Raw genomic sequence first — 20,442 nt, 5'->3', positions numbered from 1 at the left:
AGGGCCTGATGGTCTGCATCCCAGGGTACTTAAGGAGGTGGCTCTAGAAATCGTGGACACATTGGTAATCATTTTCCAATGTTCTATAGATTCAGGATCAGTTCCTGAGGTTTGGAGGGTAGCTAATGTTATCCCACTTTTTAAGAGAGGAGGGAGAGAGAATACAGGGAATTATAGACCAGTTAGCCTGACATCAGTGGTGGGGAAGATGCTGGAGTCAATTATAAAAGATGAAATAGCAGCATATTTGGTTAGCAGTAACAGGATTGGTCCGAGTCAGCATGGATTTATGAAGGGGAAATCATGCTTGACTAATCTCCTGGAATTTTTTGAGGATGTAACTATGAAAATGGACAAGGGAGAGCCAGTGGATGTAGTGTACCTGGACTTTCAGAAAGCCTTTGATAAGGTCCCAGATAGGAGATTAGTGGGCAAAATTAGAGCACATGGTATTGGGGGTAGGGTACTAACATGGATAGAAAATTGGTTGGCAGACAGGAAACAAAGAGTAGGGATTAACGGGTCCTTTTCAGAATGTCAGGCAGTGACTAGTGGGGTACCGCAAGGCTCAGTGCTGGGACCGCAGCTATTTACAATATACATTAATGATTTAGATGAAGGGATTAAAAGTGACATTAGCAAATTTGCAGATGACACAAAGCTGGGTGGCAGTGTGAAATATGAGGAGGATGTTAGGAGAATGCAGGGTGACTTGGACAGGTTGGGTGAGTGGGCAGATGCATGGCAGATATAGTTTAATGTGGATAAATGTGAGGTTATCCACTTTGGTGGCAAGAACAGGAAGGCAGATTACTATCTGAATGGTGTCAAGTTAGGAAAAGGGGAAGTACAACAAGATCTAGGTGTTCTTGTACATCAGTCACTGAAAGTAAGCATGCAGGTACAGCAGGCAGTGAAGAAAGCTAATGGCATGTTGACCTTCATAACAAGGGGAGTTGAGTATAGGAGCAAAGAGGTCCTTCTGCAGCTGTACAGGGCCCTGGTGAGACCACACCTGGAGCATTGTGTTCAGTTTTGGTCTCCAAATTTGAGGAAGGACATTCTTGCTATTGAGGGAGTGCAGCGTAGGTTCACGAGGTTGATCCCCGGGATGGCGGGACTGTCATATGTTGAAAGATTGGAGCGACTGGGCTTGTAGACACTGGAATTTAGAAGGATGAGAGGGGATCTGATTGAAACATATAAGATTATTAAGGGATTGGACGTGCTGAAGGCAGGAAACATGTTCCCGATGTTGGGGGAGTCCAGAATCAGAGGCCACATTTTAAGAATAAGGGGTAGGCCATTTAGAACGGGGTTCAGGAAAAACTTTTTCACCCAGAGAGTTGTGGATCTATGGAATGCTCTGTCTCAGAAGGCAGTGGAGGCCAATCCTCTGGATACTTTCAAGAAAGAGTTAGATAGAGCTCTTAAAGATAGCAGAGTGAAGGGATATGGGGAGAGGGCAGGAACGGGGTATGGATTGTGGATGATCAGCCATGATTACATTGAATGGCAGTGCTAGCTCGAAGGGCCAAGTGGCCTACTTCTGCACCTTGGTGTCATCTGCAAATTTGCTGATCCAGTTAACCACATTATCATCCAGTGAAATAGATGACAAACAGCAAAGAACGCAGTACCAATCCCTGCTGCACACCATTAGTCACAGCCCTCCACTGCCACTCTCTTGCTTCTCCCACAAAGCCAATGTCTAATCCAATTTATCACCTCTTCCTCAACACACGAACCGTGTCTTTGGATCATCGCACATTTACTTTGAAACTAATGGCATTGTGGTCACTGGATGCAAAGTATTCTTCTACACAAACTCCTATCACCTGCCCCGTTTCATTCTTTAACAGTAGATCAAGTATCGCACTCTCTCTCATTGGGACTTCTACATACTGATGAAGGAAACTTTCCTGAACACATCTCACAAATGCTAGTCCTTTTTACAGTATAGGATTCCAAGTCAAGTCAAGTCACTTTTATTGTCATTTCAACCATAACTGCTGGTACAGTACATAGTGAAAATGAGACAACGTTTTTCAGGACTATGGTGTTACATGACACAGTACAAAAACTAGACTGAACTACGTAAAAAAAACAACACAGAAAAAAAAAACTACACTAGACTACAGATCTACACAGGACTGCATAAAGTGCACAAAACAGTGCAGGCATTATAATAAACAGACAATAGGGCAGTAAAGTGTCAGTCCAGGCTTTGGGTATTGAGGAGTCTGATAGGGGAAGAAACTGTTACATAGTCTGGCTGCTAGAGCCCGAATGCTTCGGTGCCTTTTCCCAGATGGCAAGAGGGAGAAGAGTTTGTATGGGGGTGCGTGGGGTCCTTCATAATGCTGTTGCTTTGCGGATGTAGCGTGTAGTGTAAATGTCCGTAATGGCGGGAAGAGAGAACCCGATGATCTTCTCAGTTGACCTCACTGTCCACTGCAGGGTCTTACGATCCAAGATGGTGCAATTTCTGAACCAGGCAGTGATGCAGCTGCTCAGGATGCTCTCAATACAACCCCTGTAGAATGTGATGAGGATGGGGGGGTGGGAAATAGACTTTCCTCAGCCTTCGCAGAAAGTAGAGACACTGCTGGGCTTTCTTTGCTATGGAGCTGGTGTTGAGGGACCAGGTGATATTCTCTGTCAGGTGAACACCAAGAAATTTGATGCTCTTAATGATCTCTACCGAGGAGCTGTTGATGCTTAGTGGGGAGTGGTCGCTCCGTGCCCTCCTGAAGTCAACAACCATCTCTTTTGGTTTTGTTCACATCCAGAGACAGGTTGTTGGCTCTGCACCAGTCTGTTAGCCGCTGCACCCCCTCTCTGTAAGCTGACTCATCGTTCTTGCTGATGAGACCCACCATGGTCGTGTCATCGGCAAACTTGATGATGTGGTTCCAGCTGTGTGTTGCAGCACAGTTGTGTGTCAGCAGAGTGAACAGCAGTGGACTGAGCACACAGCCCTGGGGGTATATCAGTGATGGTATTGGAGGGAGATACTGTTCCCGATCCAGACTGACTGAGGTCTCCCAGTCAGGAAGTCTAGGATCCAGTTGCAGAGGGAGATGTTCAGGCCCAGTAGGCTCAGTTTTCCAATCAGTTTCTGAGGGATGATTGTGTTGAATGCTGAACTGAAGTCTATGAACAGCATTCGAATGTATGTGTCTTTTTTGTCCAGGTGGAGAGTGATGGCAATGGCGTCGTCTGTTGAGCGGTTGGGATGGTACGCGAACTGCAGGGGGTCAGTGAGGGGGGCAGCAGGGTCTTGATATGCCTCATGACAAGCCTCTCGAAACACTTCATGATGACGGATATGAGTGCAACGGGACGGTAGTCATTTAGGCAGGACACTGAAGACTTCTTCGGCACAGGGACGATGGTGGCGGCCTTGAAGCACATTGGAACAGTGGTGCTGCTCAGGGAGATGTTGAAGATGTCAGTGAGAACATCTGCTAGCTGGTCTGCACATCTTCTGAGCACTCTACCAGGAATGTTGTCTGGTCCAGCAGCCTTCTGTGGGTTGACCCTGCACAGGGTTCTTCTCACATTGGCCACGGTGAGACACAGCACCTGGTCATTTGTAGGAGGGGTGAACTTCCTCGTCGCCACATCATTTTCCGCCTCAAAACGGGCAGAAAAATGGTTCGGCACAGCCAAGAAGGACCAAAAGGCCTGTTTCTGTGCTGTAATGTCCTGTGGTTTTATGTTCTATGGTTCTGGCTTCACAAGCATATGGCACAGGTAGCAATCCTGAGATCACAACCCTGGAGGCCCTGCCCTTTAACTTAACAGCTAACTCCCTATGCAGAACTTCATTTCTCGTCCTACCCATGATACTCATACCCACATAGAACACAACCTCAGGCTGTTCACCCTTTTTTTTAAGAATGCTGAGAATCTGAGATGTCCTGGACCCTGGCACCTGGGAGGCAATGTTCCATCTGGGAATCTAGTTTTCGGCCACAGAACCTCCTTTCTATTCCCCTAACTAATGAATCTCTTATCACCACAGCCATTGTTAGGTCAAACCCTCCACCACTCCCCAACAGTACTCAAAGTGGTATACTGTACCTGTTGTTGAGGGGGATGGCCACAGGGGTACTTTGCACTGGCTCCTTGACCCCTTTCCCATTCCTGACTGTCACCCAGTTCCCTGTATTGCACCTTGGGTGTAACTACTGCTCTATAAGTTCTATCTGCCACCCGTTCAGCCTCCTGAATAATCTGGAGTTCATCCAGTTTTCGCTCCAACTCCTTAATATGGATTGTTAGAAGCTGCAGGTGGATGTAGTTCTCGCGGTTGTAGTCATCAAGGTCTCCCTTCCTTCCCACATCCCGCATTCAACTATCTTGCTTGGCGTCCAAGTTGAGCAGATATAAAGAAGGGAAGGGAAGGGAAAAAGAAGTTTAACCTAGAGTTTTTCTTTGCTTTCTCTGACTGAAGTCTCTCTTCACTGAAGCCTCAAAGCACAAGATCACCACTCTGACTCTGTCCACTTCGATGACATCCACTGCACTTGCCCCTGCCTACCTTAAATTTGCTCGTTAATCAATCCCAAACACTGATTAGAACTCAATTATGCTGCCTTTCTACTACTCAGGCAGAGGATCTGAGTGAAATCCCTCCATTCAAACTTCCAGTGTCCAGATTGGTTGCTGGTAAAAGCTCTATTAGGGTCTTTTGAATTGACCCCATCATGTAGCCCATCATCAAATATCCCTTCTTTCCCAGCAATGTGGTCTTTTGAGCTTCTGTAGCACTGGGTTGTTATGGGATTAGATTGTTAGTCCCATTCTCAACCCTCGTTCTTCCGCAGTCAGGCTTGGGACTGTCCATGGCCAAGTTAGATGCAATCTGAAATAAAAGCAGAACTTCAGGGCATGCATGTATGCCACACAGCATCAGACAGCAGGTACCAGAGCCTGAAGACCCACACTCAACATTTTAAAACAGCTTCTTCCTCTCTGCCATCAGATTTCTGAATGGACATTGAACCCATGAACACCACCTCACTATTCTGATTTCACACTATTTATATATTTACTTCTATAACTTATATTGGTTATTACTGGTTCTGTACCACAGCAGCAAAATGACAAATATTAAGACATACGGCAGTGATTAAAAAAACTGATCACACCTTCGAAATTCAATCCTCCCTGAATCCTTCTATTCTCTGTCAATCTCAGATAATATTTGGGAAATTGAAACCCCTTAGTATTATACCACTATATTTTATGAAGTATTGGTAATAATATCATAGCACCACAAAATGCATGAAGCTTTGAGTTCATCCAGCTTACTAGTTCGACTCCTACCATTCCAATAGATACAATTTACCTTTGTACACTCCTCACGTGCATTTATCTTCCTGATCTGTTGGACTAAACTTAGTATCGTATTCTTCTCTGAGTGACTATTGAAACTAGTTGAAAGAAAAACACAGGAGCCAGGATGTTTTCTTTCTTCAATTTTCTTTCCTTTTTTTAGTGAGGTGTTCGCATATGACGTGGTAGTGTAATGATGTACTGTGTACATCATTCATATACTTTTACATACAGTATACTGTAACCCATAATGAATTATGTAAACAATCAAAGAATGCTTAATCAATGTAGTAACAATATTGCTCAAATATTATTGAAATATTAAATACACTACACTCCTCCCTGCTTAGCTATAAGCTCCAATTCAATATGACACTGCTATGGCAGCATGTTCGATTGCAGTGGCTTCTATGGGGTCAAAAAACAGTTGTTCTGCTGTTGTTAGACGTAATTTTTATGATCACAATGCTTTGCTAGACATGAAGAGTTTAAAGTATTGTAGATCTACCCCATCAGCAAGTTGCTCGTTGGTGGAGAAACTGAACGAGCTGGAATTGGCGTTGCCTGCTTCGGAGGAGGTGGTGCGCGAAGGAGGCAGGCAGTCTTACAGAGAGTAACCATCTTGGTCGCTTTTCTTGTGACCAGCTTCATGCTTCATGACATATGCTGGTGATATTAAACCTGATTCTGATTCTGATTCTGATCTTGAGACCTTTTTGGACATTGTTAATGTGGAATGCTGCAAGCCCGATTCAGTGATTTAATGCAGATGTCGAATGACTGGAGCCTCCTCTGGAAGTACAGTTGGCTTTGCCCCTTTTTGCACAGAGCCCTTGTATTTTCAGTCCAGTCCAGTTTATTGTCCAGATGAGTTCACAGGTATCTTTAGTCCTAGATAACTTCCACATCTGTTCCCTTGATGGAGATGGGAATGCAGGGTGATTTCACCTTCCTGAGGTCCACCACCAACTCCTTTGTCTTAGTGATGTTGAGCTGCAGGTAGTTCAGCCCACACCACTCACCAAAGTTGTCCACTACTCTTCTGTACTCAGCCTGATGACCACAGCTGATACAACCCACAACTGCTAAATCGTTTGAAAACTTCTGCAGGTGGCAGGACTCCAAGTTATATCTGAAGTCCGAGGTGTAGACAGTGAACAGGAAGGGGGACAGGGCAGTCCTCTAAGGTGCCCCTGTGCTGCAAACCACAGTATCTGATAGACAGCTCTGTAATCTCACGTACTGTGGCCGCCTGGACAGGTAGTCTGTAATTCAGGACACTAGTGGAGTATCCACCTGCATCTCTGCGGGCTTACTCCCTGGTAAAGCAGGTCGTATAGTGTTAACAACACTGGAGAAATCAAAGAACATGATTCTCACAGTGCTGCCTCACTCACCCAGATGGGTGTAAACCCGTAGGAGAAGGAAGATAGTGGTGTCCTCGACTCCAATTTGTGGTTGGTAAGCAAACTGCAGGGGTCCAGTGATAGATTTACGATGGTCCCGAGGTGTGTCAGAACCAGTCTTTCTGTTGATTTCATGAGATGGGAGGTCAGTGCCACTGGTCTCTAGTCACTGTGTGGTGGGACATGTCTTCTTCCGCACTGGAACTAGGCAGGACGTTTTCGACAGCACAGGAACCCTCTCCAGGCTCAGGTTCAGATGAAAGACAACACCCAGCTGAGTAGCACATACCTTAAGTACTATTGGCTGTTGCCGTCTGGGCCCACAGCCTGGCCTGGGTGAAGTCTGCTGAGCTCTCTCCTTACCTGCTCAGCAGGGACAGTCCACGTTTCTGTGGTCATTGGCTGTCCGGAGTCCTTGGAGAGAGATGAAGGGTGAGGGGGTGGTGATGGACAGATTGTAGAGGGGTAAACAGAACTCTCCTCATCAAAACTGTCCCAGTCCTCTTCAATCGCAGTGTCTCTGGTCTTTTTGTACCCTGTGATTGTTTTCATACCACTCCACACATCCTTTGTGTTGTTCTGCTGTAGTTTCCTCTCCAGCTTCCTCCTGTAGTAGTCCTTGCCATGAGTGATCTTCTCACGCAGTTCTCTCTGAACCAGCCTGATCTCCCTATCTCCCTATCTCCATCTCTGAATACCCTCTTCTTCCTGTTCAGTATGGCTTTGATGTCTTTGGTGACCCAAGGTTTATTGTTTGGGAAACAGCGTACAGTCCTAGTGGGAACAGTATTATCCATACAGAAGCTGGTGTACCCTGTGATGCAGTCCGTCAGTCCATCAATGTTCTCTCCATACGGACTACTAAGCATATCCCAGTCAGTCCTTTCAAAGTAGCCTCACAGGGCCTCATTGACCTTCTGTGACCACTTCCTAATCACAGGTTTCCACTGGACCAGAGACTTATAAAAGGGCTGAAGGTACACTAGGTTATGACCTGATTGGTGGGGGGTGGGGGAAGGGCTATGGCACTAATGTGTCCTTATAGCAGATCCAGTGTCTTATTTTCCCTGGTTTAACAGTAATAACATCATTACTGTAACACTCACTCTGCATTCCGTTATTGTTTCCTCTTGTTACTACCTCAATCCATTGTTGTAATGAAAGGGCATGCTAAAAAAGATTTTTTATTGTACCTTGGTACATGTGACAATAATAAACCAATTGATATCAAGTCCATAATACATGTCATGGAAACAAGGATTCCAGCAGCGATCCTTGCAGGATACCGCTGCTCGCAAATGAGCCTCCCTCCGCCTTCCATCCACTTCTCCTGCTTTGGATTCAGTTAGCCAGCATGCCTTGGATCTCTCCCTCTTCATTTGCGATAGCCTACGAGTTTTGAGTTACGACAGTTTGGCGCGTACGGCAGTGTGTCCCCGGCGCAGGTCCACTTACGGTAGTGAGGCAAGGCAGCTCCTGCTCGCAGTAACTTTGACTCGCGGCGGCCGAGGACGGTGCGGACATGGATGTCGGGGAGTTACTCAGCTATCAGGTGAGGCTTCGGATCCTTTCACAAACTCCTATATAGTTCGACCTAGGACCTTCCGCTCTTTCCCTCTCGCTCCACGAGGCCGAAGTGCGTCAGGCCGCAAAGCCTGGTGCTCGATTTGTGTGAAGAACCAGAGAGGGTTGTGGTTGGACTCGTTAGGTACATGGGTTCAGAGCCAGGCCGGTCTATGCTTTTGATGGTAGTCTGAGAAGCCCGTCCCTATGTGTACCAGTTACACCAGTTTGCAGAGGAGGTTAGAACCGGAAGGCTCGCTGTACAATGGATGCTCACAGCATTTTGAAAACAGTGCAGCAGTTTGTAGAGTTAAAGCAAGTTTCACAAGTGCCTCTGAGGCCAGGGTGACTGGAACTACTAGTGTACTGAGATAATTTCAGAAAACAGCATGGAAGTTGGCTAAATCTATGCTATTAGTCGTTTAATGGGAAGCAATATATTGTCCTGATCTGAGTTTGGTGCAGGATACGGGGAACCATAATCAGATTTGTAAATGTAGACTTTGGGATGAGTGAAACGGGTGTTGGGGGCAGAGGGGGTATTCAGTAATTTGGAAATACGATGGTATATGGATAATTGAGTTCTGAACAAGTTTGTTGGTGCGGAAATCTCATTGAAGCCTAAGAGACCAGAGAGACTGTGGATGCTAGTAATTTGGGTCAACATATACAAAAAGCTGGAGTAACTCAGCAGGTCAGCCAGGAAAATGAACAGTCAATGTTCAATGAACAGTCAATGATCGAGACCCTTCACTGAGAGTGAAAGATCTGGAAGAGTCAATGTGGAGAGGATGTTTTAGAAACTGCCTTAGAATAATGTCCCTTAACACTAGGATTGATCAGTCTGTGGAATTGGTTGCCGTGGAGGGCTGTGGAGACCAAGTCATTGGTTGTATTTAAGGCAGAGATTGATTAAGGGGTTAAGGGTTATGGGGTGAAAAGTTGGGGGAATGGAGCTGAAAAACAATTGCCATGATTGGATGGTGAAATGGACTGGATGTTACCTAAAATCTTAATAGTGCTTCTATATCTTATGGTCTGTCATGGTCAGGAAAAGTGCTGAGGTCCTGCAAATTTAGGGAGTTATATGACAGGACCTACAGGGTGGTGATCTCAGGATTGCTACCCATGCTACATGTTACTGAGGCCAGAAACAGGAAGATAAAGCAGTGCTCAGAGAGGACGTACAAGTCAATATGCATGGAACTGAGGAATAGCAAAGGGCTGACTACGTTAATGGGTTAGATTATAGACCCATAGCTGGTGGGATTTAGAGGGGCACATTTGCAGGCAGCTGTAAGAAAAGTAAGGTTATGATAGGTGATTTTAACTTCCTGCTTATCGATGAGGACTGGCAAATTTCTACAAGTGTACGGTAGAGAGCATTTTGACTGGTTGCATCACAACCTAGTACGGAGGCTCCAATGCACAGGATCAGTGGGTTGTAGACTCAGCTAGCTGCATCACGGGCATAATCATCTCCACCATCGAGGATGCCTTCCGAAGGCTGTGCCGCAAGTTGGACCTCACCATCTGGGAGGAGGTGTAAGAGCCTGAACCACCCACAGCTTCTTCCCTTTTATCATCAGATTTCCGAATGGTCCATGGAACCATAAACACCACCTCACTCTTCTACTTCAGCTTTATTTATTTTTATTGTAACTTATAATAATTTGTTATGCCTGCTTCAAGCTTCACAACTTATGTCAGTAACATTAAGCCTGATTCTGATCAATTGTGTTATTTTTCTGGACATTTACAAATATAAATAAATCTGTAATTGTACTTGTGTTTTCAAGTATGATTAGAATAGGTTCTGACTTTAAGAATGTGCATGTTATAATTCATTTGCAGGGGAAAAGAGAATGTAGTTAAAAGAATTGTAATCTGGCTGTAAAAAATGTTTTTCTTTTACAGCCAAGAACTTTAGCTTAATTACTCCTTTGAAAAATTCTGTAACTTTATGTAATGAAGAATTCTATTTCATGGCATTCTACATAGGTTTTGCAAGCAACCTTAGTTCAGTTTGGTTGAGATGATTGTCTTGATTGTGCTGAAGGCTGGGATAAGGCACAACCTATGGAAATGTTGTAAGATTTTTGACATCAACTTCAACGGCCAGAAACAGACCCTTCAGCCCATAGAGTATGTGCTGACTACCATTTTATTTCAATCCTACATTAATCAAGTTTTTAAAGAGCAAACACGAGGAAATCTGCAGATGCTGGAAATTCAAACAACACACACAAACTGCTGGTGGAACACAGCAGGCCAGGTAGCATCTATAGGGAGAAGCACTGTCGACGTTTCGGGCCGAGACCCTTCGTCAGGACTAACTGAAAGGAGAGATACTAAGAGATTTGAAAGTAGTGGGGGGAGGGGGAAATGCGAAATGATAGAAGACCGGAGGGGGTGGGATGAAGCTAAGAGCTGGAAAGGTGATTGGCGAAAGTGATACAGAGCTGGAGAAGGGAAAGGATCATGGGACGGGAGGCCTTGGGAGAAAGAAAGGGGGAGGGGGGAGCACCAGAGGGAGATGGAGGGGAGGAGGGGCATTAACAGAAGTTAGAGAAGTCAATGTTCATGCCATCAGGTTGGAGGCTACCCAGCCAGTATATAAGGTGTTGTTCCTGCAACCTGAGTGTGGATTCATCTTGACAGTAGAGGAGGCCATGGATAGACATATCAGAATGGGAATAGGACGTGGAATTAAAATGTGTGGCCACTGGGAGATCCTGCTTTCTCTGGCAGACCGAGTGTAGGTGTTCAGTGGAATGGTCTCCCAGTCTGCATCGGGTCTCACCAATATATAAAAGGCCACACCGGGAGCACTGGACGCAGTATACCACACCAGCCGATTCACAGGTGAAGTGTTGCCTCACCTGGAAGGACTGTCTGGGGCCCTGAATGGTGGTGAGGGAGGAAGTGTAAGGGCAGGTGTAGCACTTGTTCTGCTTACAAGGATAAGTGCCAGGAGGGAGATCGATGGGAAGGGATGGGAGGGACGAGTGGACAAGGAAGTCGCGTAGGGAGCGATCCCTGCGGAAAGCAGGAGTGGGGGAGGGAAAGATCTGCTTGGTAGTGGGATCCCATTGGAGGTGGTGGAAGTTACGGAGAATTCTACGTTGGACCTGGAGGCTGGTGGGGTGGTAGGTGAGGACAAGGGGAACCCTATCCCGAGTGGGGTGGCGGGTAGATGGGGTGAGGGCAGATGTGCGGGAAATGGGAGAGATGCGTTTGAGAGCAGAGTTGATGGTGGAAGAAGGCAAGCCCCTTTGTTTAAAAAAGGAAGACATCTCCTTCGTCCTGGAATGAAAAGCCTCATCCTGAGAGCAGATGCGGTGGAGACGAAGGAATTGTAAGAAGGGGATAGCATTTTTGTAAGAGACAGGGTGGGAAGAGGAATAGTCCAGGTAGCTGTGAGAGTCTGTAGGCTTATAGTAGATATCAGTAGATAGGCCGTCTCCGGAGATGGAGACAGAAAGATCAAGAAAGGGGAGGGAGGTGTCGGAAATGGACCAGGTAAATTTAAGGGCAGGGTGACAGTTGGAGGCAAAGTTATCCTCATTGGTTTGAGAGCCTGATGTTTAAGAGGTAATAACTGCTCTTGAATCTGATGGTGTGGGTACCCTCTAACTAATGGCAGCAGTGAGAAGAGAGCAGGACTGGATAGTCCATGATGGATTAGACTGTATCCACTACCTTTTGTAAGATTTTCCATTCAAGGGCATTGGTGTCTCCATACCAAGCCACAATGCTACCAGTCATTGATCTCTCCACCACACATCTATAGAAGTTCATCTAAATTTTAGATGTCATGCTGAATCTTCACAAGAGGTGCTGCCATGTATTCTTCGTAATTACACTTGAGTGTTGGGCCCAGATCAGATCCTCTGAAATGGTGACACGGTGGAATTTAAAGCTGCTGACCCTCTCCATCTCTGATCCCCCGATGAGGACTGGCTCATGGACAGATCTTCAGTTTCCTTATCCTGAAGTCAATAATCATCTCCCTGGTCTCACTGACACCACCCTTTATGTTAATATTAAAAAAAAGTTGCCCTTCCAAGTTCTATTAAATCTTTCCACTCTCACCTCTAGTTGTTCTTGATTTCCCACCCTCGGAAAAAGACTGAGAGCATTCATCACATCTCATGATTTTATATACCTCCTAAGATCCTGGCAACATTCTTGTAAATCTCTTCTGCAGTTTTCCCAGTTTAGTAACATATTTCATGTAGCAGAGAAGTCAATACTGAACACATACCATCCCAACTGTTGTTCTCAGTACACTGACTTATCAAAACCAACATGTATCATGGCTTATCCAGCCAGTGAGCTTGACTTTAGTTGTAGGGAAGTTACTTGTGGGAATTCTGAGGGACAGTTAGGCGGTGTTGTTGATAATGAAACAGGTTGCAATGAATTACAACGCAATCTTGATCCGTTAGGAAGATGGACTGAGGAATAGCAAATAGATTTTAACTTTAGTAAGTGTGAGGTGATGCATTTTGGACAGTTAAAATAGGGTAGAACTTCTACTGTTAGCGGCAGTGTCTTGACAAGTGTCATGGAAACATGGGAGCTGGGAATACAAGTCCACATTTTGTTGAAAGCACGCATGCAAGTAGACAGTTTTCAATATTTGAGTTCAAAGTAATTTTTTTAAATCAAAGTATGTATATGTCATCATGTATTACCCCGAGAATTGTTTTCTTACAAATATCCACGGTAGAACAAAGAAATACAACAGAATCAATGAAAAGCTTACACACAAAGTTTGACAAACAACCAATGTGCAAAAGACCAACTGTTTAAATACAAAAAAACCATAATAACGATAATAAGTAAACAAATAATATTGCGAAAATGAGTTGCACAGTCTTTGAAAGTGAGTCCATAGGTTGTGGAATCAGTTCAGAGTTGAGGTGAATGAAGTTATCTGTGCTGGTTCAGAAGCCTGATGGTTGAGGGGTAAAACTGTTCCTGAACCTGGTAATTTGGAACCTAAGCTCCTGTAACACCTCCCCAATGACAGAAATGAGAAGAGAGCTGAAGACAATATTTGGCATGCTGGCCTTCATTGAGTTTCGGAGTAAAGGCATTATATTGCTATTAAAGATCTTTGCTGACACTGCATTTGTCAACAGTTTTGGTTATGAGAAAAACATTTCCAAGCTGGAGAGGGTGCAGGAGAGATTTATGAGGAGGCTGCCTGAAATAGAGCGCTTGAATTATAGGGAGAGATTGGCCATTGTGGACCTTTATTACCTAGCGTGCAGGAGAATGAGGGGTGACCTCATAGAAGTTTATGAAATTATGAGAGTGTGTGTGGGGAGTCCAAAGCTGGAAGAGACATATAAAAGATAAGGGGGAGATTTAAAAGACCCGAGAGTTAACTTCTTTTGCACAGTGCCTTGGAATGCACTGCCAGATGAAGTGGTTAAGGCAGGTAGAATTACAATATTTTAGAATAGGTACACTGGGGGAGGGGCTTGGAAGTTTATCGGCTGAGACTAGTAGGGAGGATGCTGTGATTGGTATGGACCACAGAGTCATAGAACAGTACAGCACAGAAAACAGGCTCTTTAACAATCTAGTCCTTGTCAAAATATAATTTTGCCCATTCCCATTGACCTGCGCTCGGATCATAGCCCTCCATACCTCTCTCCATGCACCCATCTAAATGTTGAAATTGAACTCTCATCCACCACTTTCAGTGACAGCTTGTTCCACATTCTCACCACCCTCTGAGTGAAGAAGATCCCCCCTCATATTCCACTTAAACATTTCACCTTTCAACTTTAACCCGTGACCTCTAGTTCTAGTCTCACCCAACATCAGTAGAAAAAGCCAGCTTGCATTTCCCTATCTATATAATAATATATATAATTTTTTTATATCTCTATCAAATCTCCCTCTTTCTCATATACTCTAGGAAATTAAGAGGAATGAGGCGGGGATCTCAATGAAACCTACAGTTTGAAAGGAAATGTTGAAAGGATGTGGAGAGGGTACAACATGCTGGAGAAACTCAGCAGGTCGGGCAGCATCCGTGGAAACGTGCAGTCAACATTTAGGGCTGAGACCCTTTGTCAGGACTGAAGAGGGAGGGGGCAGGGGCTCTATAAAGAAGGTGGGGGCTCTATAAAGAAGGTGGGGGGAGGGTGGGAAGGAGAAGGCTGATAGGTGCCAGGTGAAAAACCAATCAGAGGAAAGATCAAGGGGTGGGGGAGGGGAACCAGGGAGGGGATAGGCAGGAAAGGTGAAGAAGGAATGTAAGGGGAAAGCACTATGTGTAGTAGAAGAAGGCAGAATCATGAGAGAGGAGGCAGAGTGAAACTGGGATGGGGGAAAGGAGAGGAAGGGAATTACACTTCTCTTTTGGCTCTTCCCACTTTCTTCAGACCAAGGGTGTAGCTATGGGCACTTGCATGGGCCCCAGCTATGCCTGCCTCTTCGTTAGTTATGTGGAACAGTCTATGCTTCAAACCTATACTGGTACTGCTCCCCAATTTTTCCTTCTCTACATTGATGACTACATTGGTGCTGCTTCCTGCACCCATGCTGAGCTCATGAATTTCATCAACTTTGCCTCTAACTTCCACCCAGCCCTCAAATTCACTTGGTCCATCTCGGACACTTCTCTCCCCTTTCTCGATCTCTCAGTCTCCATCTCTGGAAACAGACTGTCCACTGGCATCTTCTATAAACCCACTGACTCTCATAACTACCTCGACTATACCTCTTCCCACCCTGCCAAATGCAAAAATGCTATTCCCTGTTCCCAGTTCCTCTGTCTCCACCTCATCTGCTCCCAGGATGAGGCTTTCCGTTCCAGGACTTCTCAAATGTCCTCTTTCTTTTAGGATTGTGGTTTCCCTTCTGGCATCATCAAAGATGCCCTCACCCGCATCTCCTCCACTTCAGCCCTTAACCCATCCTCCCATCACCACAACAGGAACAGGGTTCCCCTTGTCCTCACCTACCACCCCACCAGCCTCCGAATCCAGCATATTATCCTCCGCAACTTCCACCACCTTCAACAGGACCCCACTACTAAGCACATCTTTCCCTCTCTATCACTCTCCGCTTTTCGCAGGGATTGTTTCCTCCGCGACTGCCTGGTCCACACGTCCCTCCCCAAGGATCTCCCACCTGGCACTTATCCCTGTCCTACATCTGTCCCTACACCTATTCTCTCACCACCATTCAGGGCCTCAAACAGTTCTTCCTGGTGAGGCAACACTTCACTTGTGAGTCTGTTGGGGTCATCGATTGCATCTGGTGCTCCCGGTGTGGCCTCCTCTACATCGGCGAGATCCGATGCAGATTGGGGGACCACTTAGTCGAGCACCTCCGCTCCATCCGCCACACCAGACAGAATCTCTGGGTTGCCACCCACTTCAACTCTGCTTCACATTTCCACTTGGATATGTCCATATATGGCCTCCTCTACTGCCATGATGAGGCCAAACTCAGGTTGGAGGAGCACCACTTCATATACTGTCTGAGTAGTCTCTAGCCCCTTGGCATGAACATTGAATTCTCCAACTTTCAGTAATTCCCTTCCTCTCCCTTCCCCGTTTCACTCTGCCTCCTCCTCCTCCTCCAACTGCCTATCACCTCTCTCATGATTCTGCCGCCTTCTACTACACATAGTGCTTTCCCCTTACATTCCTCCTTCACCTTTCCTGCCTATCCCCTCCCTGCTTCCCCTCCCCCACCACTTGATCTTTCCTCTTACTGGTTTTTCACATGGCACCTACCAGCCTTCTCCTTCCCACCCTCCCCCCACCTCCTTTATAGGGTCCCTGCCCCCTCCCTCTTCAGTCCTGATGAAAGGTCTCGGCCCGAAACGTTGACTGCTCGTTTCCACGGATGCTGAGTTCCTCCAGCGTGTTGTACGTGTTGCTTTGACCCCAGCATCTGCAGTGTACTTTGTGGAGAGGATGTTTCCTCTGATGGGGTATCTAGAACTAGAGGGCACAGCCTTAAAATTGAGGGGTGACTCTTTAGAACAGTGGTAAGGAGGTATTCTTTTAGCCAGAGAATAGTAAATGTGTGGAATGCTCTGCCACAGACTGTGGTGGAGGCCAAGACCATGGGTATATTTAAGGTAGGAATTGATCGTTTCCTCATCGGTCAGGGCACGGATAGGATATGCGAGAAGGCAGTTGTATGGGGTTGAGTGGGATCCAGGATCAGCCATAATGGAATGGCTGAGCAAACTTGATAGGCTGAGTGGCCTAATTCTGCTCCTATGTCTTATGGAATAAAGTTCTAACGGATTCAACCTTTCCCTATAACTCAGTTTATAGGGAATAACCTGAGTTGGGCCAAAAGACCTGTTTTTGTGCTGTGTTACTCTGAAATGTGTACGCTTTTGTAATGCTAAAGAAATAATCTGGTCACAAAGAATTAGCCTCTTTTTGTCAGTGCTTGAAAAGTATTACTGGTTTCGGATGACTTGAAATCTGAATTCCTGAGCACAAAGTAGAAAGTTCAAAGTCATTTATTATTCAATTATGTGTACTGTATACAATCTTGAGATTTGTCTCCTTCCAGGCAACCATAAAACAAAGAAACCTAATAGAATCCATTAAAAAAGACCATGAAATACTCAATATTGCAGAAAAAACAACAAATCGTGCAAACATTAAAAACAAGCAAGTAACATTCAGAACGAAGTTCATAAAAGCCATTCACAGTCTATCCAGAAGCCCATTAGTTGCAGGCCACAGCCTCAGTTCAGTGCAGAGTCGAGTGTACCTTGTGAGCAACGAGCTAAACACCAGTCTGTTCCTCGTTCTCGGTCCCAGGACTTGCCACTTTGATATGCTCTTGGGCCTGGGCGCCACTGCCTTAATTCTGCCTCACTTCAGTTCTACTGCAGTCAATTCAGCTTGTACATGCCACACACCAACCATGCTGCGTCTTCGAGACTTTGCAAAAAATTGCAGATTATACAGATAGTTCAAAAGCTCAATTCTGAAAGGCAGCTGTAGGCTATTGATTGCAGTGAATGTTTTTGAGAAAAAGTGTGGTTAACAAAGTAGTTAATACTTGTTTTTGCTGTCAAGTCATCGCTGTGCTTCACCATCATCATCTTAAACTAGAATACAAATTTACAGTTGAATACATAGAATTTATTTCAAATTGTGTCATGTTGTTGGTCATTGGATGTTGTACATTGTTGTACAGAGGACTACTGGCTATTCCTCATTTAACACCCTGATAAAGATTTCACTGCTAATGTAGGGTATTTCATGTAATAGTTTTCTGTAGAAGCAGTATGTTCTGCTGGTAGTGTTTGGGTTACTGTTACAAATAAGGGATGCTTAGGAATGTTGTGTCATCCAATCAGGAGGGTGGAACTGGGAGAAGGTTCTAAAGGATGCTGGGAAAGAGGTTTTGTGACAGAGATGGGTTGAGGTCTTTTTCGGTAGGAGATGGAGAGAAGCAGCTCGAGAGAATCGGCCATAGGATTCGAACCTGCGGGAGATGCTGAAGCTTTATAAGGCACTGGTGAGGCCTCACCTTGAGTATTGTGAACGGCTTTGGGCTCCTTTTCTAAGAAAAAATGTGCTGGCACTGGAGAGGGTTCAGAAGAGATTCACAAGGATGATTCTGGGAATGAAATGGATGAAAATGTTTGATAGATCTGGGTCTGTTCTCGCTGAAATGTAGAAGGATGAGGGGGGGTGTCATTAAAACCTTCGAATGTTGAAAGGCCTGGACATGGTAGATGTGGAAAGGATGTTTCCCATGGTGGGGAAGTTTAGAACAAGAGAGCACAGCCTCAAGATAGAGGGACGTCCATTTAAAAAAGATGTGGAGAACTTTCTTTAGCCAGAGGGTGGTGAGCTTGTGCTATTTATTACCACAGGCAGCCTTGGAGACCAGGTTGTTGGGTGTATTTAAGGCAGAGCTTGATAGGTTCTTGATTGGACATGGCATCAAAGGTTACAGGGAGAAGGCTGGTGAGTGGGAGAAAAAAGGATCAGCCATGATTGAATGGCAGAGCAGATTTGACAGGTCAAATGGCTTAGCTCTGCTCCTATGTCTGATAGTCTTATGGAATGCATGATCCAATGGAGCCTAAGAGAGGGAACTCTATCAGGGATCGGTGAATATGAGTGGTGCTATGAGCACATCAGACACTGACTTTTGGAAGATTTGAACTCAAGCCTGTGCACATTTGACTTTTTAATTATAATGGGCGCTCTTTGTGTTTTTCTATCTTTTCTTTACTAACTCTGATTAAGTTACTATTCATAAATATGCTTGCTTTATAACTGTGTGCAGTGTATGATCTGTACTTTTTGCCGATGGGTGATTGCATGGGGCAGTAAATCACACAGTTTTCACACAAGCCAAGGTTTGGGTGCACAAGCCATCCCAACCCCACGGATTTGGCGAGACCCAAGTCATATCTGCCCTAGACATACAGGGTCTGAGAAAGGTGATTTTCTCAATGTTGACTCCAGTGGCTGTTAGCGAGGGGCTAACAAGCTAAACCCTGAAATCAAGGAATATTGTTTTTAAATCACATTCACTAAAACTGATTTTTGAGGTCTTTAGATTTAATGTAATTACATATGTGGCAGGTTATTATACATGCACGTTTGTGATTTGGGATGAGTGAATAAAGTCAGTCGATCCCCCTCTTGTTATGATAATGGCTTGGAAATCTGAATAGAAATCTGGTTTGTTCATGATATTCTGGAACCTAGCTGAGCTGATGAGTTATTATTGGTGTGAAGCACATGTTGAAGGTGTAATTATAGAGAACAGAATGATATTCAGTGGCTTTATTATTTTCTCCTGCCACTTTACTATTTCTGTTCAGTGTGACGGGGCAAGGGTGTGATCCAAATTAATTTCATAATATTAAGCTAGAATGTGCAACATAGGCAGAATTCTATGTGGGTAAGTTCACAATCTGTATTGTCATTAAATGTCTGATAAGTGGTGGATTTTTTCATCTGATCTTTTAAATAATTGATTTTTATTGTACTGATTAGTTATAATATTTCAGAGTACAGTAATTTATACTTCAATAAGTTCATTAATGTAGAACTTACATTGCTAAACTATTAATCCAGAGATCTAAGCTTTATAACCCAGATAACATGAGTTAAATCACACTGTGAGCATCTTTATTCAGTTCAGAAATTTGGGAGAAGTTAAATGGCTTTGTATGATTGTAACATTCAATTGAATCAGATTATTATTCTGACATATGCTGTGAAAATTGTCGTTTTGCAGCAACAAGATATGCAAGGCAGAATATTATTGTAAGTTACGAAATAGTGGAAAAAAGGAATTACCAAGTAGTGATCATGTACAGTTCAGATACCTGATGATGGAGGGGAAGAAGCTGCTCCTCAGTCATTGATTGTGGGTGCTTAGGCTGCTGTCTTTCCTCCCCAATGGTAGTAATAAGATGAGCGAATGTCGTGGATATTGAGGATCTTTTGTAATGGATACCTCCTTCTTGAAGGTCCTTGTTGGTGGGGGTGGTTGTGCCTGTGATGGAGTTAGCTGAGTCTATGACCCTTGTGATCATTGGAAGCTCCACACCAGACTGTGGGGCAGAAGGTTGTGAATTTCTGAGATCGCGAGAGTACTGCCATCTGGAGGGTTCTGGTAGGGTCACCCATGGCTGTAAGGTCAAGGGAGAAGTTCCAGACAGAGTGATCTGACCAAGATCTCTTTGGTGGAGCTGGTGGAATATGATGACACATTTCAACGTCAGTGAAGGTGGAGGAAGGCTGCAGCAGTGTAGGGTCCCCATTTGTCCTGCACACCATGCCACTGGGCCCTGACCCTGATCTGCCAGGGACTTTATGGTGGCTGCCTGTGCATTAACCTCTCCATTTTAAATTGTCATACATGGATGTTCTTCATTAAAGGAATCCACCCTAATATCCCATATAATGTCTCATGGTGATCAACAAGTGGTGAAAGGGACAGACTTGAGAGTTCTGGAAGTCCCTAGTCACAAGCTGGCACATTGGTCAGTGAGTTTTTGATTCCATCTCTGGGCTCTTGGACTGAGGCTGAAAGAGCCCTTCGGCAGCTGCACCCAAAACTGAGCAGCCCTGATTAAGATCCACTCTGC

At 44.9% G+C, this 20,442-nt stretch overlaps 1 protein-coding gene across 1 annotated transcript in view; it reads left to right on the top strand.

Moving 5' to 3' along the window:
- Window positions 1-8,169: 8,169 nt before the first annotated feature.
- Window positions 8,170-20,442, top strand: part of ctnnbl1 (catenin, beta like 1) — a 303,435-nt gene continuing 291,162 nt past the window's right edge. The window contains exon 1 of the mRNA XM_073061344.1: window positions 8,170-8,304. Within this exon, the coding sequence (XP_072917445.1) occupies window positions 8,275-8,304 (30 nt within the window). The 5' untranslated portion in view covers window positions 8,170-8,274. The remainder of the gene's footprint in view (window positions 8,305-20,442) is intronic.

The sequence above is a fragment of the Hemitrygon akajei genome, chromosome 11 (genome assembly GCF_048418815.1).
Source record: "Hemitrygon akajei chromosome 11, sHemAka1.3, whole genome shotgun sequence".
Taxonomy (NCBI): Eukaryota; Metazoa; Chordata; class Chondrichthyes; order Myliobatiformes; family Dasyatidae; genus Hemitrygon; species Hemitrygon akajei.
The sequence above is the reverse complement of the archived record's forward strand: the minus strand, read 5'-3'. Positions and strand labels throughout refer to the sequence as shown.